Source organism: Bombina bombina, chromosome 1 (assembly GCF_027579735.1).
Source record: "Bombina bombina isolate aBomBom1 chromosome 1, aBomBom1.pri, whole genome shotgun sequence".
NCBI classification, from domain to species: domain Eukaryota; kingdom Metazoa; phylum Chordata; class Amphibia; order Anura; family Bombinatoridae; genus Bombina; species Bombina bombina.
Window position 1 is genome coordinate 53,485,698 of NC_069499.1, and position 24,387 is coordinate 53,510,084.

Sequence of the window (24,387 nt, forward strand, 5' to 3'; positions counted from 1 at the left end):
ATTTCTATGGGGCTCCATATTGGCCTTCAAACATAGTGAACAAACAGATACATCTGTGTCAGACATGTTTAAACAGACTAGCAATGAGACTAGCAAGCTTGGAAAATCCTTTCAAATAAGTTTACAAGCAATATAAAAAACGCTACTGCGCCTTTAAGAAGCACAAAACATCGTCACAGTTGAAATAACAATGAACCAAATCAGTTATAGCAACCAAATTTTCACAGTAAATGTGTTAAGTTAGCAAAGCATTGCACCCACTAGCAAATGGATGATTAACCCCTTAAAACCCAAAAACGGATAATCAATTTAACAATTAACGTTTTTATGACAGTCAAACACACTGTCACAGAACTGCTGTGACTGATTACCTCCCTCAAAATGAATTTTGAAGACCCCTGATCCTGGATCAAGGAGGAAGAAGCAGGAAGACTGTAACTAAATTTTTACTGCGCAAAAAAGCGCTAAAATAGGCCCCTCCCACTCATATTACAACAGTTGGAAACCTCAGTTAACCGTTTCTATGCAGAAATAAACGACAGCCATGTGGAAAATCATGCCCCAAAAGATTTATCACCAAAGTACCTCACAAAAAACGAATAACATGCCAGTAAACGTTTTAAACATGCACTTTAAAAGTTAGGTAGTGTTATTAATAAGCCTGCTACCAGTCGTTTCTACTGCAGTTAAGGCTCATACATTACTTCAGTATTAACAGTATTTTCTTAGTCAAATTCCATTCCTTAGAAAATTACTTATTGTACATACATTCATCAGCCTGATACCAGTCGCTACTGCATTTAAGGCTGTACTTACATTACATCGGTATCAGCAGTATTTTCTTAGTCAATTCCATTCCTTAGAAAAATATTCTACTGCACATACCTCATCTGCAGGGGACCCCGCATGCTATTCCCTTTCTGAAGTTACCCCACTCCTCAGAATGTGCGAGAACAGCCAGTGGATCTTAGTTACTTCTGCTAAGATCATAGAAAACGCAGGCAGATTCTTCTTCTAAATTATGCCTGAGAGAAAAAAACAGCACACTCCGGTGCCATTTAAAATAATAAACTTTTGATTGAAGAAATAATTAAGTATAAAAATTCCACACTCCTCTCACACCTTCCTACTATGTCAGTTGCAAGAGAATGACTGGGTATGACATGTGAGGGGAGGAGCTATATAGCAGCTCTGCTTGGGTGATCCTCTTGCAACTTCCTGTTGGGAAGGGAATATATCCCATAAGTAATGGATGACTCGTGGACTGAATACACTTAACAAGAGAAATAACTATTTTAATAGTATTGGTAACGCTATGATGACTGATAGCATGTCCGTGCCTTTAGTATGCTTTTGTATTAAGAGGGACAGACCTTTCTACACAACATTGGTTTTAGTACAGTTTTACCATAGGAGTATGAAGTGGCTCCATATCTATATCACTGATACAGTAGAAAGGTCTAAGGAGCAAATGGCTTTTAATTTTAGCATAGTCATTTGGTCACTTTGGTCTAAGTAGAGACTGACCTTTAAATATGTTCCTAACATTTTGTTATTTGGAGGTAGTGACCACACACATATGAAAGTACCATAATAATACTTCAGTTTCTGCATTGATAGATCCCTACATATTATAGTACCATTAATAAATTAAGTGCTAGAGGAAAATTGGCTTTTAAAATATGACAATACCATTTGGTATTTTTTAGAACTGACCAACCTCAAACATATGAGATGGTTATTAGTACAGTTTGGTCTCAGCAGGAACAGAGTCTTCAAGACAAAGTTCATCTCCCTATCATACCATCTTTGTTACATCTATACTTTCAATAGAAACCACATATCCAATGGAGAGGACTGAGAAAACTGATTTAGGCTCCAATGGGAAAAATATTAGCAATTATAGCCTGGTGTCTCATACTCATGGGAAGCAGCAACCTTCAGCCATTCTTGTGCATGTAGACTCAGCAAAAGTCCAAGAGTCCATCTTTTTTTTTCCTTCCAAAATGATCAATCCAATAGAAAATTGATTGAACATACAATTTTTTTTTAAGTAACCACCTGCTTTTTATAGATACCTTTTGGAACTGATGGTCCCATTCTCTTGAATTCAGGATTCAGAAGTCTTGTTCCATCTTCCATCCCTGAGATACCGAGCCCTGGAAAACAGGGACCCTGGTATGGATTAAAATGGTTGTTGCGAGTTTCCAAGGAAACCACAGCAACCAAACATAATAATAAAAAAAATATCAAAACTTTTGCTTCCGTTGGTAATGATTGAAAAAGACGGCGTTTCGGCCAGTGAAGTCTGATTAGGATGCTAAAGCAATATGGATGTGATCGCTGCTGTACCCACATGCAGTTTCCTGGTAAAGCGTATGTGAGCAGATGTTTTAACACTTGACTTGCGACAGGAGGTCACAGGAAGCGCTTGTGCCTTGACCATTAATGTCAGCTCCCACTAAAGCAATCATCGATCAATTTTGGAAAGGCTTTATCAGGCAGTGATGGTTTTCTGATATATGAAGCAGCCGTGCAAGATGAAGATGCATAAAAAAAAGCCTTTCCAATGATAGACAGAAAGAGCTTTGGGGTCATTTTTCATTGTAATCCAAGATTTTATGTTGGCATTTATAAAATGGAGAAAGTTAAAATAATGTTATATTAAAAACAATACATAATTCTTTCAGGTTTTTGGGATTTCCTTAATCTGTATTTTTGTGCTGATTGATAGAAGGTATTATATTAGCACATGCGTCTCCAGTTAACACAATATGTAAGCAGGAAACCAAATTTTCAGGGGACCAACTGGACAGACACCACTATGTGTCCCAATGCTGAAATATGGAGACAGACTTGTGGCCCAACCCCTTGACAAAATAGGGGCAGCTTGTGGCCTATTATATTAAGACATTTGTCAGTCATTACATTTCTCAGGAAATCACTGATTAAATGCACTAAAGGGGAGCAGGTGTGGTGGTTATATTTATTCAGAAACCATGGGCTAATGTCACAAAATGGTGCATTTGCTCAATTTGTGCTTTGATTATGATAATGTGTTCAGAAGGCCTGAAAAAAAATCCTTACCTTGTGGGTGCTGGAGAGTCTTGTTATATCCTGTTATATACTTGTTCATTCATTCTGAATGTGCAAACCCAACATGCAGGAACGCAAGCAGCATGCCCTCATAGTACAATAAATTCATAATGCACAGCTGCCCTGTTACTGTTCTGTATTTTTCCAAATGCTTCCAGCAAAGATACAATTGTAAATGCTGTGCCATGTACCCACTTACTGCTACCATCCTTGCTATTTCAGTAATTACAGCATCAGGACTCAGAGATATGGGAACATTTTGCAGACCGCAAAGCTAAAACAGGGATATTTAAAGCTAGTCCCATAGAGTTGCAAACAAGCCAGCATATGAATTGTATAGGACATTGCCAGTAAAGCAAAAGGCTCTTTAGTATGTATGCATTTATTTTTAAAAAAGGACTGATGTAAAACAAGTTATCAGTTAAATATATTTTATGCTTTGTCCTAGTTTGGCACCAATTTAATGCAATTCTCATGGTATTGGTTTATGTTATAGAGCTAATTGACAACTCAAACACACAGTGTCATATCCCACAGACTACACAGCTACACTGTATCCAATCCTACAGACAACACAATTACACTGTATCATATCCTACAGACAACACAACTACACTGTATCATATCCTACAGACAATACAATTACACTGTATCATATCCTACAGACAACACATCTACACTGCATCACATCCTACAGACAACACAACTACACTGCATCACATCCTACAGACAATACAATTACACTGTATCATATCCTACAGACAACACAACTACACTGCATCATATCCTACAGACAATACAATTACACTGTATCATATACTACCGACAACGCAACTACACTGTATCACATCCTACAGACAACACAACTACACTGTATCATATCCTACAGACAACGCAACTACACTGTATCATATCTAACAGACAACACATCTACACTGTATCATATCCTACAGACAATACAACTACACTGTATCATATCCTACAGACAACGCAACTACACTGTATCATATCTAACAGACAACACAACTACACTGTATCACATCCTACAGACAACACAACTACACTGTATCATATCCTACAGACAACACAACTACACTGTATCATATCCTACAGACAACGCAACTACACTGTATCATATCTAACAGACAACACAACTACACTGCATCATATCCTACAGACAATACAATTACACTGTATCATATACTACCGACAACGCAACTACACTGTATCATATCTAACAGACAACACATCTACACTGCATCATATCCTACAGACAACACATCTACACTGTATCATATCCTACAGACAACACAATTACACTGTATCATATCCTACAGACAATACAATTACACTGTATCATATACTACCGACAACGCAACTACACTGTATCATATCCTACAGACAACACAATTACACTGTATCATATCCTACAGACAATACAATTACACTGTATCATATCCTATAGACAATACAATTACACTGTATCATATCCTACAGACAATACAACTAAACTGTATCATATCTAACAGACAACACAACTACACTGTATCACATCCTACAGACAACGCAACTACACTGTATCATATCTAACAGACAACACAACTACACTGTATCACATCCTACAGACAACACATCTACACTGTATCACATCCTACAGACAATACAATTACACTGTATCATATCCTACAGACAACACATCTACACTGTATCATATCCTACAGACAATACAATTACACTGTATCATATACTACCGACAACGCAACTACACTGTATCATATCTAACAGACAACACAACTACACTGTATCACATCCTACAGACAACACATCTACACTGTATCATATCCTACAGACAACACAATTACACTGTATCCTATACTACAGACAACGCAACTACACTGTATCATATCTAACAGACAACACAACTACACTGCATCATATCCTACAGACAACACAATTACACTGTATCACATCCTACAGACAACACAACTACACTGTATCATATCCTACAGACAACACAACTACACTGTATCACATCCTACAGACAACACAACTACACTGTATCACATCCCACAGACAACACATCTACACTGCATCATATCCTACAGACAACACATCTACACTGTATCATATCCTACAGACAATACAATTACACTGTATCATATCCTACAGACAACACATCTACACTGTATCATATCCTACAGACAACACAATTACACTGTATCACATCCTACAGACAACACATCTACAATGTGTCACATCCTACAGACAACACAGCTACACTGTATCATATCCTACAGAAAACGCAACTACACTGTATCACATCCTACAGACAACACAACTACACTGTATCATATCCTACAGACAACACAACTACACTGTATCACATCCTACAGACAACACAACTACACTGTATCACATCCCACAGACAACACATCTACACTGCATCATATCCTACAGACAACACATCTACACTGTATCATATCCTACAGACAATACAATTACACTGTATCATATCCTACAGACAACACATCTACACTGTATCATATCCTACAGACAATACAATTACACTGTATCATATACTACCGACAACGCAACTACACTGTATCATATCTAACAGACAACATAACTACACTGTATCACATCCTACAGACAACACATCTACACTGTATCATATCCTACAGACAACACAATTACACTGTATCATATCCTACAGACAACGCAACTACACTGTATCACATTCTACAGACAACACAACTACACTGTATCACATCCCACAGACAACACAACTACACTGTATCATATCCTACACACAACGCAACTACACTGTATCATATCCTACAGACAACACAACTACACTGTATCACATCCTACAGACAACACAATTACAATGTATCATATCCTACACACAACACAACTACACTGTATCATATCCTACAGACAACACAACTACACTGTATCACATCCTACAGACAACACAATTACACTGTATCCAATCCTACAGACAATACAGTTACACTGTATCATATCCTACAGACAACACAACTACACTGTATCATATCCTACAGACAACACAACTACACTGTATCATATCCTACAGACAACACAACTACACTGTATCATATCCTACAGACAACACAACTACACTGTATCATATCTAACCGACAACACAACTACACTGTATCATATCTAACAGACAACACAACTACACTGTATCATATCCTACAGACAACACAACTACACTGTATCATATCTAAAAGACAACACAACTACACTGTATCATATCCTACAGACAACACAACTACACTGTATAACATCCTACAGACAACACAACTACACTGTATCATATCCTACAGACAACACAACTACACCGTATCACATCCTACAGACAACACAACTACACTGTATCATATCTAACAGACAACACAACTACACTGTATCATATTCTACAGGCAACACAACTACACTGTATCATATCCTACAGACAACACAACTACACTGTATCACATCCTACAGACAACGCAGCTACACTGTATCACATCCTACAGACAACACAACTACACTGTATCACATCCTACAGACAACACAGCTACACTATATCATATCCCACTGCCAACACATCTACAATGTATCACATCCTACAGACAACACATCTACAATGTATCACATCCTACAGACAACACATCTACAATGTATCACATCCTACAGACAACACAGCTACACTCTATCATATCCTACAGACAACACAACTACACTGTATCATATCCTACAGACAACACAACTACACTGTATCATATCCTACAGACAACACAACTACACTGTATCATATCCTACAGACAACACAACTACACTGTATCACATCCTACAGACAACACAGCTACACTATATCATATCCCACTGCCAGCACATCTACAATGTATCACATCCTACAGACAACACATCTACAATGTATCACATCCTACAGACAACACATCTACAATGTATCACACCCCACAGACAACACGATTACACTGTATCATATACTACAGACAACACAACTAAACTGTATCACATACTATAGACAACACAACTACACTGTATCACACCCCACAGACAACACAACTACACTGTATCATATCCTACACACAACACAGCTACACTGTATCATATACTACAGACAACCCAATTACACTGTATCACATCCTACAGACAAAACAGCTACACTGTATCATATCCTACAGATAACACAGCTACATTATATCATATCCCACTGCCAACACCTCTACACTGTATCACATCCCACAGACAACACAGCTACACTGTATCATATCCTACAGACAACACAACTAAACTGTATCACATACTATAGACAACACAACTACACTGTATCACACCCCACAGACAACACAACTACACTGTATCATATCCTACACACAACACAGCTACACTGTATCATATACTACAGACAACCCAATTACACTGTATCACATCCTACAGACAACACAGCTACACTGTACCATATCCTACAGATAACACAGCTACATTATATAATATCCCACTGCCAACACCTCTACACTGTATCACATCCCACAGACAACACAGCTACACTGTATCATATCCTACAGACAACACAGCTACACTGTATCATATCCTACAGACAACACAGCTACACTGTATCATATCCTACAGACAACACAGCTACACTGTATCATATCCTACAGACAACACAGCTACACTGTATCACATCCCACAGACAACACATCTACACTGTATCATATCCTACAGACAACACCTCTACACTGTATCACATCCTACAGACAACATAGCTACAGCATATCACATCCTGCGTACAGCTCAGACACACTCAAACAAATACATGTGTAAAATATGTGCACCATAAAAGAAATAGAATATGTGTCCCAGAGATCTTCTGTGGTAATCTCCTTAAAAAAGGATAGAAAAACAATAGTGAAGTACTTTAAATATATTACCACAGAAGATATCTGGGACACATATCCTATTTCTTTTTTTGGTGCACATATTTTACACATTTATTTGTTTGTTTGATTGATTTTTGTGTGTAATATTACAGAGATATCACTTTCTTTCAGCTCAGATACACTGTGTCACATCCAACAGACAACACAGCTGTGCCATATAATGCCCCGCGTAGAACACAGCTTCACTATATCACATACTGTATACAGCACAGTTACATTCTGCACAACCCAAAGGTAACAGTTTTACTGTAATAGAGCTGACAATTCATTTATATTTTTAACCTTTCTCTTTCTTTCTTTATGTCAGAGAGAAAACTGTCCCTGAGCTTTTTTCATTTTACCTTTAACTATATTCTTTAAGACCAAATCTGTCTCCAAGACATTCTCTCTAAGAAAAGGGAGCGTGCTTCATTACTTAATCCTATAGTTCATGCAAAACCTACAACATAGTTAGCTATCCCCCTAAAGTGCAAGCGAATGGTCTTCTTTGTAAGGTTCTTTACACACACACAGATAAAAAAACAGCTCAAAATAAAGCCATAAATAATTCAGAGAAACACAGATGAAGGACATTGAGGATCAGGTCCTGGTTTATGAATGAAAGATCCAGGAAGCTTGTGAGCCAAGCGATCATGCATCAAGCAGCAATAAAACAGCAGCAGATCGATAGCAGTGGGGGTGAGAGATACAGGCTGGCTGGACTATGCAGATGCTCACATTCCTTGCTTTGGTGATGAAGGAACATTGAAAGGTGACAGGTATACATTTTAGTACAGTCACAGCACTCTACTGAAGAGGATTCTGATTGGCCAGAAAGTTTACTGACAAAGCAATGATGGTTGGCTGATTGGTTTAAAGATATTTAACCTTTTCCTTCCCAGGACACAGCATCAAGCCTTTTATAGTAATTTAACAGTGTTTTAAGTGTTTCTCAATAGCAGTCATCAGGGTACACTAACAGGCCAGATTGTCAGGACTACCTTAGGTGACAGTAGGTTTATAACCCCATTTATATGTCACCTGTGCTCTAGTTCAGATGTCCTGAAAATCTGTCCTGTTAGTGTGCTGGCATTGGGAAACACAGGGTTAAGTCATGATTTCAAAAGACAGATTAATATATTGTTTATGATTATTTAGAATAATTTTAACAAACCAGTATTATTAAAGGGACATACAACATCTATCATGCAAATGAAACAGATATTTAATCTAACAGGAAATACATCTTTGCGCAGAGCTAATACCCAGGGAACAACTCTTCCTTGGCTGTTAAAGGAACACTAAACTCATTTTTTTTAAATTCAATTTTAAGCAACTTTCTAATTTACTCCTCTTATCAATATTTCTTTGTTCTCTTGCTATTTTTATTTAAAAAGCAATAATGTAAGCTTAGGAGCTGGCCTATTTTGGTTCAGAACCTGGGTTACACCAATAAGCAAGTGATACCCAGGGTGCTGAACCTAAAATGGGCCGGCTACTACACTATACATTCCTGCTTTTTAAATAAAGATAGAAAAAAAACAAGGACAATTTGATAATAGGAGTAAATTAGAAAATTGCTTAAAATTGCTGCTTTATCTGAATCATGAAAGAAAAAAATGGGTTTAGTACCCCTTTAAGGATACCTCCCACATATTTAAAGGGACAAGAAAGGCACCAAAAATAATCTTATTAAGTTGGAAAAATATATGTTACTTAAAGCAACAAAATAAGGTTAAATTGTTTTAAATTACTAAGAAACCATGAAAATCACATTAATGACAATTTAAAGGGACGTGGATTTTTTTTCAGAACATATAATTTTAAACAACCTTCCTATTTACTTTTATTATCTAATATAGGCCTAGTTTCCATTGAGTTGGTAAAGTTTGCAAACTGTTGATAACAAAGAAAATTCTCCATTGACTTTAATGGAGATGAATGTTTTCACCACCAGTTTCCAAACGTTACCACCTCAATGAAAACTAGTCCGTAGTAGGCTCAAGAGCTGGGAGTTATCTTCTTATTGGTGGCTGCACATATATGCTCCATGTCATTGGCTTTAAGCTAGCTCCCAGTAGCATATTGCTGCTCTTTCAACAAAGGATACCAAAAGAATGAATCAGATTAGATAATAGAAGTAGTTTAAAAGCGTATGCTCTATCTGAATTGTGTCCATTTTAAATAATAATTATCAGATTAAAATAAGCATCTAGGTGATTGTATTACTTAAACTAGGAATCAGTCATTGGTTCCTGGCTTGCCAGCAGGGGTTGTTTTCTTGTCATGCTTGGGAAAGATTGTTCATGCCTTCTAATGCAATAGTAATACCTATCACTGAGCAGTAGATGCCAAGGTATCACTCGTGCACAAGCATCCACTTCCTGTTAGTTTCAAGTTACATTTTAACAGCCTTTACATCGCATCAGTCATTTCATTTCTGTATGTTCATAAGCATGACAGATAAACATACAATACATACAATATCCCTTTAAAAAGCAGCATGTTTTTGGTGATTTATTTGTATGATACACTGTCCATTTAGGTGTTCCAGCCATGACAGATGCAGGTGATAAGGGGGAGTGCTCCAGAGCGGCATGCAGTGCATCATGGTAGTCATGCAGGGTGAGGTTTGGGTAAAGCTATATTTTTAGTGCCAGTTAAAAGGAAAGCTTAGCACTTTACCTTTGTCCTGCTGCCCATCTTCTGGAGCCCGGGATATTTTAAAGGGTAGTTTCGGTTTTTGGTGGAGCTCTGTGTTCCCTTAAGGTTTAAAAGACAGTGTTATCAGTAATCCCACAGCTGAGATGCCCACCCTGTACACAAGATGTGCCTAATTTAAAGGGACAGATTACTCAAAAATTGTCTCCCCTTTAATTTGTTCCCAATGAACCACTTTACCTGCTGGAGTGTAATTAAATTGTTTACAAGTATTTCCTTTACCCTTATATTGGCAATTGAAATAGCTGATTTAGCCTGTGGTATCCCCACCTATTCTGAAAGTTACTGGCCTTAGGTCCAAGCTATAGATAAGCTTTGTAAACACAGCCAGCAGAAGAAATTACACTCCCAGTGGGGTACAGAGAATGAAATAAAATGTTAATTTTCCATTGTTCTCTCCAAGTATTGGTCTTTGGTTTACAGACAGATATAAGATAAAAGACCCATGTATATGTACATAATGTGATAAAGTAACGAGATCTGATTATACCTACAAGCTCAACCCATTTTATTAGGTTGTGGCTTCAAACACAAAATCAGCTAATTCATATATGCAAATTAAACTTAAAAAGCAAATTCTCATACATTTTATACTCTGCAGTTGGCAAAATACCCAATTGGAAACACATTAAGGGAAAATTAATTTTACAGTATACTGTCCCTTTAAGGGGATTTAGGGTTAGAAAAAAACCTAAGTTTAAAGCAGCTGCTTAGTGGTGTGAAAATCATCTTGTAATTTTTTTTAATGGACACTATAGCTACAGCTGTTTAGAAAATTAAATTTAAGCTTTCAAGGTTTATTAATGTTTTAAAGAAGAGTTTATAAGTCTTAGAACATTTTAACAAAATGTAAAAACAAGTTGTTGTTTTTTTTAATCACAGTTACAGAGAAAACGGCATCAGGTGCAGTATTGGATATCAGAATTGCTGCTATTAATAAAAAACTGCTGAAACAAACAAACAAAATAATAACAAAACAAAAAATTATATATATATAAATCTATATTAAACAAAGCATTAAAATAAGAAAAATATTTTGTTTAATAATAATTTAGTAACAATAATAATTTTGTGATAAATGTTAGCTGTTTGCAACATTGTTTAAAAGCATAGTTAGGTAGGCTCAGAAGCAGCAATGACTTACTGGGAACTAGTTTGTGGTTGGTGGCTATACACATATGTCTTTTCTCATTGGCTCGTCTGATGTGTACTGCTAGGTTCCAGTAGTGCATTGCTGCTCTGGAGCTAACTTTAACTATGTGTTTAACTATGTTGCAGAGGTTAACACACAGCGATATGCTAGCAACAGTGCAGTTAACATTGCCTAAAACATCAGAGCATTTTCGTTTTGCACCTTTATGCCCCTTAAAGCGAATACATTTATGCTTAATTTTGATTTAAAACATTTCACATACAGAAGTGCATCTGTAGCATCACTGACTACTACAGAAATCCAAACTGCCTCTGGAAACAACATCAGCACAAGATCTGTGCGTCAGGTGCTTCATGGGTTTCCATGGGCGAGTAGCTGTACAACAAGCCTAACGTAACATGCGTAATGCTAGGCATCAGCTGCAGTGGTGTAAAGCATATCGTCACTGAAGCAGTGAAACGCGTTATCTGCAGAGATACATCACGCCGCACTATCTGACAGTCTGATAGACTAATCTGGGAGTGGTGGATGCAATATAAATATGACATAAGTGCAGTTTAAATGTAAACTAATTTACCAGTATTGGTCGTGCCCTTCCTATTAATGTGCATTGGCTTATGTGTATTAACAGGAAGTACCTACAGCCAATAAGTATTAGTAAGAAGTGTACACTTGACACAGGTCTAGTTTTATAAATGTCATATGTAAAAAGCTTTTAATCCAGAATATTTTTTTTTATTAAATCAACATGTTTATATGCTGATATCCTATATAATAAAAGGCCAGGTATGTTTGTCAGATGCAGTCATGCGCAGTAGAGACTGCACAAGGACAAACATACCTGGCCTTGAGCAGCAGAGAAAGTGTTTTTCGGAAGCTGCCGTGAAGGGGGCGTGGCCGGGAGCAACGTGATGGGATCTGACCGGGCGTGCCATGATGGGGCTGTGGCTGGGCATGTCGCGATGGGTGTGGCCGAGCGAACGTGTCATGGTGGGGTGTGGCCAGGAAGTGTGACAAGTGGGCGTGGTCACGCAGGGAAAAAGCAACAGAGGAGAGACAGCAAAACAGAGGGGAGAAAGCAAAAGAGAGGAGGGGGCGAGAGAGAGCAAAAGAGAAGAGGGGGAGAGAGCAAAAGAGAGGGGGGAGAGAGAGCAAAAGTGAGGGGGGAGAGAGAGCAAAAGAGAGGAGGGGTGAGAGAGCAAAAGAGAGGAGGGGAAGCGAGAGCAAAAGAGAGGAGGGAGAGAGAGATAAAAAACAGAGGGAGAGCAAAAGAGAGGAGGGAGAGAGAGCAAAAGAGAAGGGAGAGAGAGAGAGAGAGCGCAAAAGAGAGGAGGGAGCAAAAGAGACAGGGATATGAGAGCTACCTGCCATTTATTCCATAATACAGAAACACACAAATGTTTACACTGTGCTTTTTCACACAGAGTGACTCTTGTGGTGCAGAGCCCAGCTGTGGGGTACCCTGCTCCCCTATACCCTCGGCACCCTGTATAACGGTGGTGTGCTGGTATTGCTCACTGCTATGGCAGCAAGTTCTTATACAAAGTGATTACAGCTCCTCTGCAGCACAGTTGAGACCCTGCTGAGATCCGGCAGCCTCTGTGCCTTTTGTTCAGAGCTCTGATTGATTTGCTGCTAATTATGACAATTATCCAAGACTCTGCTTGTATCTCAATCAGCTGTGCAGGTGGCCCCATTATTGCTGTTCTCCCTGTGGTTTTCTGTATGAATGATCAGTGGAGATTTCTGTTTCCCTCTAAAAAGAAACAGAAATCCTGGCATTTTATCACATAAACACAGTCTCCCACTCCTAATACACGGATATGTGAACAGGTACTAGTGCCCTAGATTCAGACGTTTGTAAGACTGTCAAGAGGTTTTGTTGTAATGACAATATCATGTTGGGAATTTACTAAGAATCGCTTCACCTATATTGTTTTAGTATTTCGCTAGTGGTTGTTCCTGCCATTAAATCTACACTTGAATGAGAAACCTGATGCATTGTCTCTCGAACATCAAACGCAAACCACTAGCAAGGTGAAAAAACAATAGTAAGAAATACAATACTTAAGAAACACGCTTGCAAAACAGTTTGTGTAAAATATTTTCCTATGTGTATTATGATGGTCAAAAAGTCACTTGATAGAATAAGAGGTGTCTTGAGGGGCTGGACATAGATGTTCTAGGGTATTCTAGATCTTTTTAAAATTTTAAGACGGGATTTTTCACCTAAATAAAATAAAGTATCTTGTATCACTTACGCGTTTTGCTTTTTCAAAACTAATGAGGTTATCTTGTTTTATTTCTCTTTAACGGTTTAGAAGCCTCCAGTTTGCATATGTTAGTGTGTATTGTTTTATTGGGGCGTATTTTAAAGGTGGTTTTGTGATTTCAAATCCTCTGCAGCAGAGCTCATTCTATGGGCTAAGTGAGCAGTTATGAAGCATACGCAGCTCCCTAGATACACCATAAAAACACAGGTATCAGTCAGTTATGTACCTCTTAGCTACTCCTAATACACAGGTATTAGTCATGTACCTCTCAGATACTTCTAATAAACAGATATCAGTCATGTACCTCTCAGCTACTCCTAATACATAGATATTAGTTATGTATCCCACAGCTACTCCTAATACACAGTATCAGTCATGTACCTCTCAGCTACTCCTAATACACAGGTATCAGTCATGTACCTCTCAGATACTCCTAATAAACAGATATCAATCATGTACCTCTCAGCTACTCCTAATACACAGGTATCAGTCATTCTTTGATAAAGCAGTTGGCGAAACGCGAGTCAGGCATTCGCACTGCTTCTCCTATGTATATTTTGTTAAACAAGAGCATTTTAGCTTAACATAGCTGTAATTTTGTTGGCCTTAATTGGCATTTCAAATTCATATCTTGTAGACAGCTACGGATCATTTTAAGCTCTCACTCCTTCAGTGGAGGTTGCATGCTAAATTTAGCTATGACGGCTATAATATATATTGTCTCTGACTAGTGCCGCACATAATATTGCAGAATACTACACTGTCTTATACAGTTTAAACTCTGTTGACTTTGTGTTTAGCACCTATTTCTTTTGTAGTGGATCTTTTAAAGCCCTAACTACTTCAGTGGGGTTTGTCTGTCAAACATAGCTAGGACCATAATGATATACTGTATATTATCTCCAACTATTGCCGCATATAACGTTGCACAGCACTACCCTAGCTTTAACTCTATTGGCCTTAACTGGCATTTAGTAGCTATACCTTCGTAATAGTTCAGATGTATTTTAAAGCCTTAACCATTAAAGCCGAGGTTCACTTGCTAAATACAAACATACTTGGAAACATATATACTATCCCTGGCAACTGCCATATGTAATGCTGCACAGTATTATACCCGTCACTACCTGTGGGTTAGATCGTAGGTCTCTAGACTGCGTACTAGGTACATTATTAATAGAAAAGAATATGCTCTTTCATCCTATCGACATATGTTTATTTAAGCTCTAAGCATAGGAGAGTGTGTTGACCTTCTCACAAACACGTTTTTACACTTTTCCTTTTTTCTTCTTATTTATAAATATTGTTGGATGATCTTTTATCATTCTTATATACACTACAGCAAGTATTTGGGTTTTGGTATAATAGTTCAGGTTTTGTCTTGTTGACTTAAAACCACACACCACGAATGGAACATATTGGTCCCCCTTTTCTTACTGTAGGTATATAGTTATACTGTGTATTTTATATCTCATCATTTTATTATGTACTAATAAAAGTTATATTTTATTTCAATACATCTTCCCAGACCCTTCTCAATATAGTATTCTAGGCTCTTAATTTAAGTGTGCCATATATAATACCTCTTCTTTTCTCTCCCAATATTTTCTGACTAATATTTTGGTATTTAGGCACTGCCTTTTAGTTATACATAGGTCTATCTACAAGGATTATTTAAGAGATCTAGCTCCCCTTCCCCATCTCCTCTTTTTAAGTGGAGTTCCTTATATAATCAGTCATGTAGCCCTCAGCTACTCCTAATACACAGGTACCAGGCATATATCTCTTAGCTACTCCTAATACACAGGTACCAGGCATATATCTCTCAGCTACTCCTAATACACAGGTACCAGGCATATATCTCTCCGCTACTCCTAATACACAGGTACCAGGCATATATCTCTCAGCTACTCCTAATACACAGGTACCAGGCATATATCTCTCAGCTACTCCTAATACACAGGTACCAGGCATATATCTCTCAGCTACTCCTAATACACAGGTACCAGGCATATATCTCTCCGCTACTCCTAATACACAGGTACCAGGCATATATCTCTCAGCTACTCCTAATGTACAGGTACCAGGCATATATCTCTCAGCTACTTCTAATACACAGGTACCAGGCATATATCTCTCAGCTACTTCTAATACACAGGTACCAGGCATATATCTCTCAGCTACTCCTAATACACAGGTACCAGGCATATATCTCTCCGCTACTCCTAATACACAGGTACCAGACATATATCTCTCAGCTACTCCTAATACACAGGTACCAGGCATATATCTCTCAGCTACTCCTAATACACAGGTACCAGGCATATATCTCTCAGCTACTCCTAATACATAGGTACCAGGTATATATCTCTCCGCTACTCCTAATACACAGGTACCAGGCATATATCTCTCCGCTACTCCTAATACACAGGTACCAGGTATATATCTCTCAGCTACTCCTAATACACAGGTGCCAGGCATATATCTCTCAGCTACTCCTAATACACAGGTACCATGCATATATCTCTCAACTACTCCTAATACACAGGTACCAGGCATATATCTCTCCGCTACTCCTAATACACAGGTACCAGGCATATATCTCTCCGCTACTCCTAATACACAGGTACCAGGCATATATCTCTCAGCTACTCCTAATACACAGGTACCAGGCATATATCTCTCAGCTACTCCTAATACACAGGTACCAGGTATATATCTCTCAGCTACTCCTAATACACAGGTACCAGGCATATATCTCTCAGCTACTCCTAATACACAGGTACCAGGCATATATCTCTCAGCTACTCCTAATACACAGGTACCAGGCATATATCTCTCAGCTACTCCTAATACACAGGTACCAGGTATATATCTCTCAGCTACTCCTAATACACAGGTACCAGGCATATATCTCTCAACTACTTCTAATTCACAGGTGTCAGACACATAGCTCTAAGCTACTCCAAATACACACACCAATTGTTGAACTTCTCATTTCTTCATAATATATCATTTAAACTACTATAAACATTGTTGCAAACACTGCTGCCCCACTCCTGAGGCTACTTCAGTATGCTCTGGTGGAAACGAGTTACAGTTCAGCAAAGGAAGAGAGACAATTTTGATAATAGAATTAAACTCATCTCCCTGTAATACACATACATCATGTCCCTGTAATACACATACATCATGTCCCTGTAATACACATACATCATGTCCCTGTAATACACATACATCATGTCCCAGTAATACACATACATCATCTCCCTGTAATACACATACATCATCTCCCTGTAATATACATACATCATGTCCCTGTAATATACATACATCATGTCCCTGTAATACACATACATGATGTCCCTGTAATACACATACATGATGTCCCTGTAATACACATACATCATGTCTCTGTAATACACATACATCATGTCGCTGTAATACACATACATCATCATCCTGTAATACACATACATCATATCCCTGTAATACACATACATCATCTACATGTAATACACATACATCATGTCCCTGTAATACACATACATCATGTCCCTGTAATATACATACATCATCTCCCTGTAATACACATACATCATCTCCCTGTAATACACATACATCATCTCCCTGTAATACACATACATCATGTCTCTGTAATACACATACATCATGTCCCTGTAATACACATACATCATGTCTCTGTAATACACATACATCATGTCGCTGTAATACACATACATCATCATCCTGTAATACACATACATCATATCCCTGTAATACACATACATCATCTACATGTAATACACATACATCATGTCCCTGTAATACACATACATCATGTCCCTGTAATATACATACATCATCTCCCTGTAATACACATACATCATGTCCCTGTAATACACATACATCATCTCCCTGTAATATACATACATCATATCCCTGTAATACACATACATCATTTCCCTGTAATACACATACATCATTTCCCTGTAATACACATACATCATCTCCCTGTAATACACATATATCATATCCCTGTAATACACATACAGCATTTCCCTGTAATACACATACATCATTTCCCTGTAATACACATACATCATCTCCCTGTAACACACAAATGTCATCTCCCTGTAATACACATACATCATTTCCCTGTAATACACATACATCATCTCCCTGTAATACACATACATCATATCCCTGTAATACACATACATCATATCCCTGTAATACACATACATCATTTCCCTGTAATACACATACATCATTTCCCTGTAATACACATACATCATCTCCCTGTAACACACAAACGTCATCTCCCTGTAATACACATACATCATTTCCCTGTAATACACATACATCATATCCCTGTAATACACATACATCATCAACCTGTAATACACATACATCATATCCCTGTAATACACATACATCATATCCCTGTAATACACATACATCATATCCCTGTAATACACATACATCATTTCCCTGTAATACACATACATCATCTCCCTGTAATACACATACATCATATCCCTGTAATACACATAGATTAGGACAGGTTTCTCTCATCTCCCTGTAATACACATACATCATCTCCCTGTAATACACATACATCATATCCCTGTAATACACATACATCATCAACCTGTAATACACATACATCATATCCCTGTAATACACATACATCATATCCCTGTAATACACATAGATTAGGACAGGTTTCTCTCACCTCCCTGTAATACAAAAGGACAAGTGCATTCCATCCCATAAGCAGTTCATGGGACCTGATCTAGAAGCTGAATTTCACTAGAGCTTTACGGTCCCTGTCACTGCATTACAAATAACTAACAAACCTTTCCATGTCCCTGACACCCCAGAGATGTTGTCTATCCCATTTAACAGAAGGATGCGATCTCTGCGCTCTCCCGGGTGCTGCTGCTTAATATGTGGATTAGACAGAAGTTCACAGTCTGCCATGAAAGGCTTTTCTGCCACCAGCCGGCTTTTGCAGAATGAAAAAAGAGCTTCTTTGCTAGCGGTAATTGTATTTATCCTGTCAGATCACAGGAACAGAAAAGTCAACCAGACACTGGTGTCCAGTTTGAAGTTTTCTTTTGATTACATGTGTTTGAGGGAGAATGTGTGTGTGTGTAAATGTGTGTGTGTGTAAATGTATGTGTGTGTAAATGTATGTGTGTGTATGTGTAAATGTATGTATGTGTATATGTAAATATATGTGTGTGTGTGCATATGTAAATGTATGTATGTGTGTGTGTGTGTATATGTAAATGTATATATGTAAATGTATGTATGTGTGTGTGTGTGTAAATGTATATGTGTGTGTGTGTGTAAATGTATGTATGTGTGTGTGTGTATGTAAATGTATGTATGTGTGTGTATATGTAAATGTATGTGTGTGTGTGTGTATATATGTAAATGTATATATATATGTGTGTGTGTGTATATATAAATGCATGTGTGTGTGTGTGTGTATATGAAAATATATGTGTGTGTGTGTATATATGTATATAATTATGTATGTGTGTACATGTAAATGTATGTATGTGTGTATATGTGTATGTCTGTGTGTGTATATATGTAAATGTTGTGTGTGTGTGTGTGTAAGTATGTGTGTGTGTATATATATATATATATATATATATATATATATATATATATATATATGTATATGTATGTGTATATATGTATGTATGTGTATGTATACATGTATGTGTGTATATGTATAGGTATGTATGTATGTGTATATATGTATGTGTGTATATGTATATGTATGTGTGTATATGTAAATGCATGTATGTGTGTGTGTATATATGTAAATGTGTGTGTATGTAAATGTATATATGTGTGTGTATGTGTAAATGCATGTGTGTGTGTATATATGTATATGTTTGTGTGTATATATGTGTATGTATGTGTATATGTAAATGTATGTGTGTGTATATATGTAAATGTATGTATGTGTGTGTGTATGTAAATGTATGTGTGTATATGTAAATGCATGTGTGTGTCTATATATGTAAATGTATGTGTGTGTGTGTGTGTGTATATATATGTAAAATGTATGTATGTGTGTGTATATGTAAATGTATGTTTGTGTGTGTATATGTAAATGCATGTTTGTGTGTGTATATGTATATGTGTATGTATGTGTGTGTATATGTAAATGTATGTGTGTGTGTATATATGTAAATGTATGTATGTGTGTGTGTATGTAAATGTATGTGTGTATATGTAAATGTATGTGTGTGTATATATGTAAATGTATGTATGTGTGTGTGTATGTAAATGTATGTGTGTATATGTAAATGCATGTGTGTGTCTATATATGTAAATGTATGTGTGTGTGTGTATATATATGTAAAATGTATGTATGTGTGTGTATATGTAAATGTATGTTTGTGTGTGTATATGTAAATGCATGTTTGTGTGTGTATATGTATATGTGTATGTATGTGTGTGTATATGTAAATGTATGAGAGTGTGTGTATATGAAAATATATGTGTGTGTGTATATGTAAATGCATGTGTGTGTCTATATATGTAAATGTATGTGTGTGTGTGTGTGTGTATATATATGTAAAATGTATGTATGTGTGTGTATATGTAAATGTATGTTTGTGTGTGTATATGTATATGTGTATGTATGTATGTATGTATGTGTGTGTATGTAAATGTAACAAACCAAGAATCCAGCACCTGAAAGTAACAAGGTGTGCACGCTTCAGGAATACTGCACTGTACTCCACACAATATAAAGTCACAAAGAAGAAGCAGCACCAACCAGTAGTTTCCAACAGATTTATTCGTGCAGAATGCACAGTAAACAGCCAGATCAACAAACAGCAACGTTTCGGACTTAGCATGATTAAGGACTAAGTCCGAAACGTTGCTGTTTGTTGGTCTGGCTGTTTACTGTGCATTCTGCACAAATAAATCTGTTGGAAACTACTGGTTGGTGCTGCTTCTTCTTTGTGACTTTGTATGTAAATGTATGTATGTGTGTGAGTGTGTGTATATATGTAAATGTATGTATGTGTGTGTATATGTAAATGTATGTATGTGTGTGAGTGTGTGTATATGTAAATGTATGTATGTGTGTGTGTGTATGTAAATGTATGTGTGTGAGTATGTGTATATGTAAATGTATGTATGTGTGTGTGTGTATGTAAATGTATGTGTGTGAGTGTGTGTATATGTAAATGTATGTATGTGTGTGTGTGTATGTAAATGTATGTGTGTGAGTGTGTGTATATGTAAATGTATGTATGTGTGTGTGTGTATGTAAATGTATGTGTGTGTGTGTGTATGTAAATGTATGTATGTGTGTGAGTGTGTGTGTATGTAAATGTATGTGTGTGAGTATGTGTATATGTAAATGTATGTATGTGTGTGTGTGTATGTAAATGTATGTGTGTGAGTGTGTGTATATGTAAATGTATGTATGTGTGTGTGTGTATGTACATGTATGTGTGTGTATGTAAATGTATGTATGTGTGTATATGTATATGTATTATGTATGTGTGTATATGTAAATGTGTGTGTGTATGCGTGTGTATATGTAAATGTATGTGTGTGTGTGTATAAGTGTGTGTGTGTGTATGTGTATAGGTATGTGTACGTATGTGTGTGTGTATGTATGTATGTGTATGAATATATATGTGTGTATATGTATTTGTGTATGTGTATGCGTGTATGTATGTATGTGTGTATGTATGTTTGTGTATATGTACAGTATGTGTGAATGTATGTGTGACTGTATGTGTGAATGTATGTGTGTTTATGTGTGTGTATGTGTAAAAGAGAAAGTGTCTGTGTGTGCGTGAAAGAGAAAATATATATGTGTAAGAGAGAATATGTGTGTGTGAGAGATTGTGTGCATTTTTTTGTGTGTGAGAAAGAGAGAGAATATGTGTATGTGAGGGAAAGCTAAAATATATGTGTGTAAGAGAGAATGTGTATGTGTCAGGGAGAATGTGTGTGTTTGAGTGTGTGAGAGTTAACATGTGCCTGTGTGTGTGACAGAGAGAGAGAAAATGTGTATGTGTGAGAGTAAAAGAGAGAAAATGTGTGTGTGTATGTGAGAGAGAGAGTGAGAGAGAGTGTATGTGTGTGTGTGAGAGAGAGAATGTGTGTAAGAGACTGAATATGTGCGTGCGTGCGTGTCAGAGAGAGAATGTGTGTGTGGGTGCAAGAGAGAGAGAGAATGTGTGTGTGTGCGTGTCAGAGAGTGTATATAGCAGAGATCTGACCTCAGCGTGTATGTAATAGACTGACCTCAGAGTGAATGTAGCACAGCACTGACCTCAGAGTGAATGTAGCACAGCGCTGACCTCAGAGTGAATGTAGCACAGCGCTGACCTCAGAGTGAATGTAATAGAGTGCTGACCTCAGAGTGTATGTAATTGAGAGCTGACCTCAGAGTGAATGTAGCACAGCGCTGACCTCAAAGTGTATGTAATAGAGTGCTGCCCTCAGAGCGTATGTAATAGAGAGCTGACCTCAGAGTGTATGTAGCACAGCGCTGACCTCAGAGTAAATGTAGCACAGTGCTGACCTCAGAGTGTATGTAATAGAGTGCTGACCTCAGAGCGTATGTAATAGAGCGCTGACCTCAGAGTGTATGTAATAGAGTGCTGACCTCAGAGCGTATGTAATAGAGCGCTGACCTCAGAGTGTATGTAGCACAGCGCTGACCTCAGAGTAAATGTAGCACAGTGCTGACCTCAGAGTGTATGTAATAGAGTGCTGACCTCAGAGTGTATGTAATAGAGCCCTGACCTCAGAGTGTATGTAATAGAGTGCTGACTTCAGAGTGTATGTAATTGAGCCCTGACCTCAGAGTGTATGTAATAGAGCGCTGACCTCAGAGTGTATGTAGCACAGTGCTAACCTCAGAGTGTATGTAGCACAGTGCTGACCTCAGAGTGTATGTAATAGAGCGCTGACCTCAGAGTGTATGTAGCACAGTGCTGACCTCAGAGTGAATGTAGCACAGCGCTGACCTCAGAGTGTATGTAGCACAGCGCTGACCTCAGAGTGTATGTAGCACAGCGCTGACCTCAGAGTGTATGTAGCATAGTGCTGACCTCAGAGTGTATGTAGCACAGTGCTGACCTCAGAGTGTATGTAGCACAGTGCTGACCTCAGAGTGTATGTAGCACAGCGCTGACCTCAGAGTGTATGTAGCACAGCGCTGACCTCAGAGTGTATGTAGCACAGCGCTGACCTCAGAGTGTATGTAGCACAGTGCTGACCTCAGAGTGAATGTAGCACAGCACTGACCTCAAAGTGTATGTAATAGAGCGCTAACCTCAGAGTTTAGTGCTGACCTTAGAGTGTATGTAATAGAGTGCTGACCTAACCTCAGAGTGTATGTAATAGGGCGCTAACCTCAGAGTGTATGTAATAGAGTGCTGACCTCAGAGTGTATGTAATAGAGTGCTGACCTAACCTCAGAGTGTATGTAATAGGGCGCTAACCTCAGAGTGTATGTAATAGAGTGCTGATCTCAGAGTGTATGTAATAGAGTGCTAACCTCAGATTGTATATAACAGAGATCTGACCTCAGAGTGTATGTAATAGAGTGCTGAGCTCAGAGTGTATGTAATAGAGTGCTGAGCTCAGAGTGTATGTAATAGAGTGCTGAGCTCAGAGTGTATGTAATAGAGTGCCAACCTCAGAGTGTATATAACAGAGATCTGACCTCAGAGTGTATGTAATAGAGTGCTGACCTCAGAGTGTATGTAATAGAGTGCTGAGCTCAGAGTGTATGTAATAGAGTGCTGAGCTCAGAGTGTATGTAATAGAGTGCCAACCTCAGAGTGTATATAACAGAGATCTGACCTCAGAGTGTATGTAATAGAGTGCTGACCTCAGAGTGTATGTAATAGAGTGCTAACCTCAGATTGTATATAACAGAGATCTGACCTCAGAGTGTATGTAATAGAGTGCTGACCTCAGAGTGTATGTAATAGAGTGCTGAGCTCAGAGTGTATGTAATAGAGTGCTGAGCTCAGAGTGTATGTAATAGAGTGCCAACCTCAGAGTGTATATAACAGAGATCTGACCTCAGAGTGTATGTAATAGAGCTCTGACCTCAGAGTGTATGTAATAGAGCGCTGACCTCAGAGTTTATGTAATAGAGCTCTGACCTCAGAGT

General features: G+C 37.8%; 1 protein-coding gene across 1 annotated transcript in view; it reads right to left on the bottom strand.

The window, feature by feature from the left end:
• The window catches only part of NRXN3 (neurexin 3), a 1,194,892-nt gene that overhangs the window by 139,331 nt on the left and 1,031,174 nt on the right, over positions 1–24,387 (bottom strand). The window contains exon 16 of the mRNA XM_053697352.1: positions 10,737–10,814. Within this exon, the coding sequence (XP_053553327.1) occupies positions 10,737–10,814 (78 nt within the window). The remainder of the gene's footprint in view (positions 1–10,736; positions 10,815–24,387) is intronic.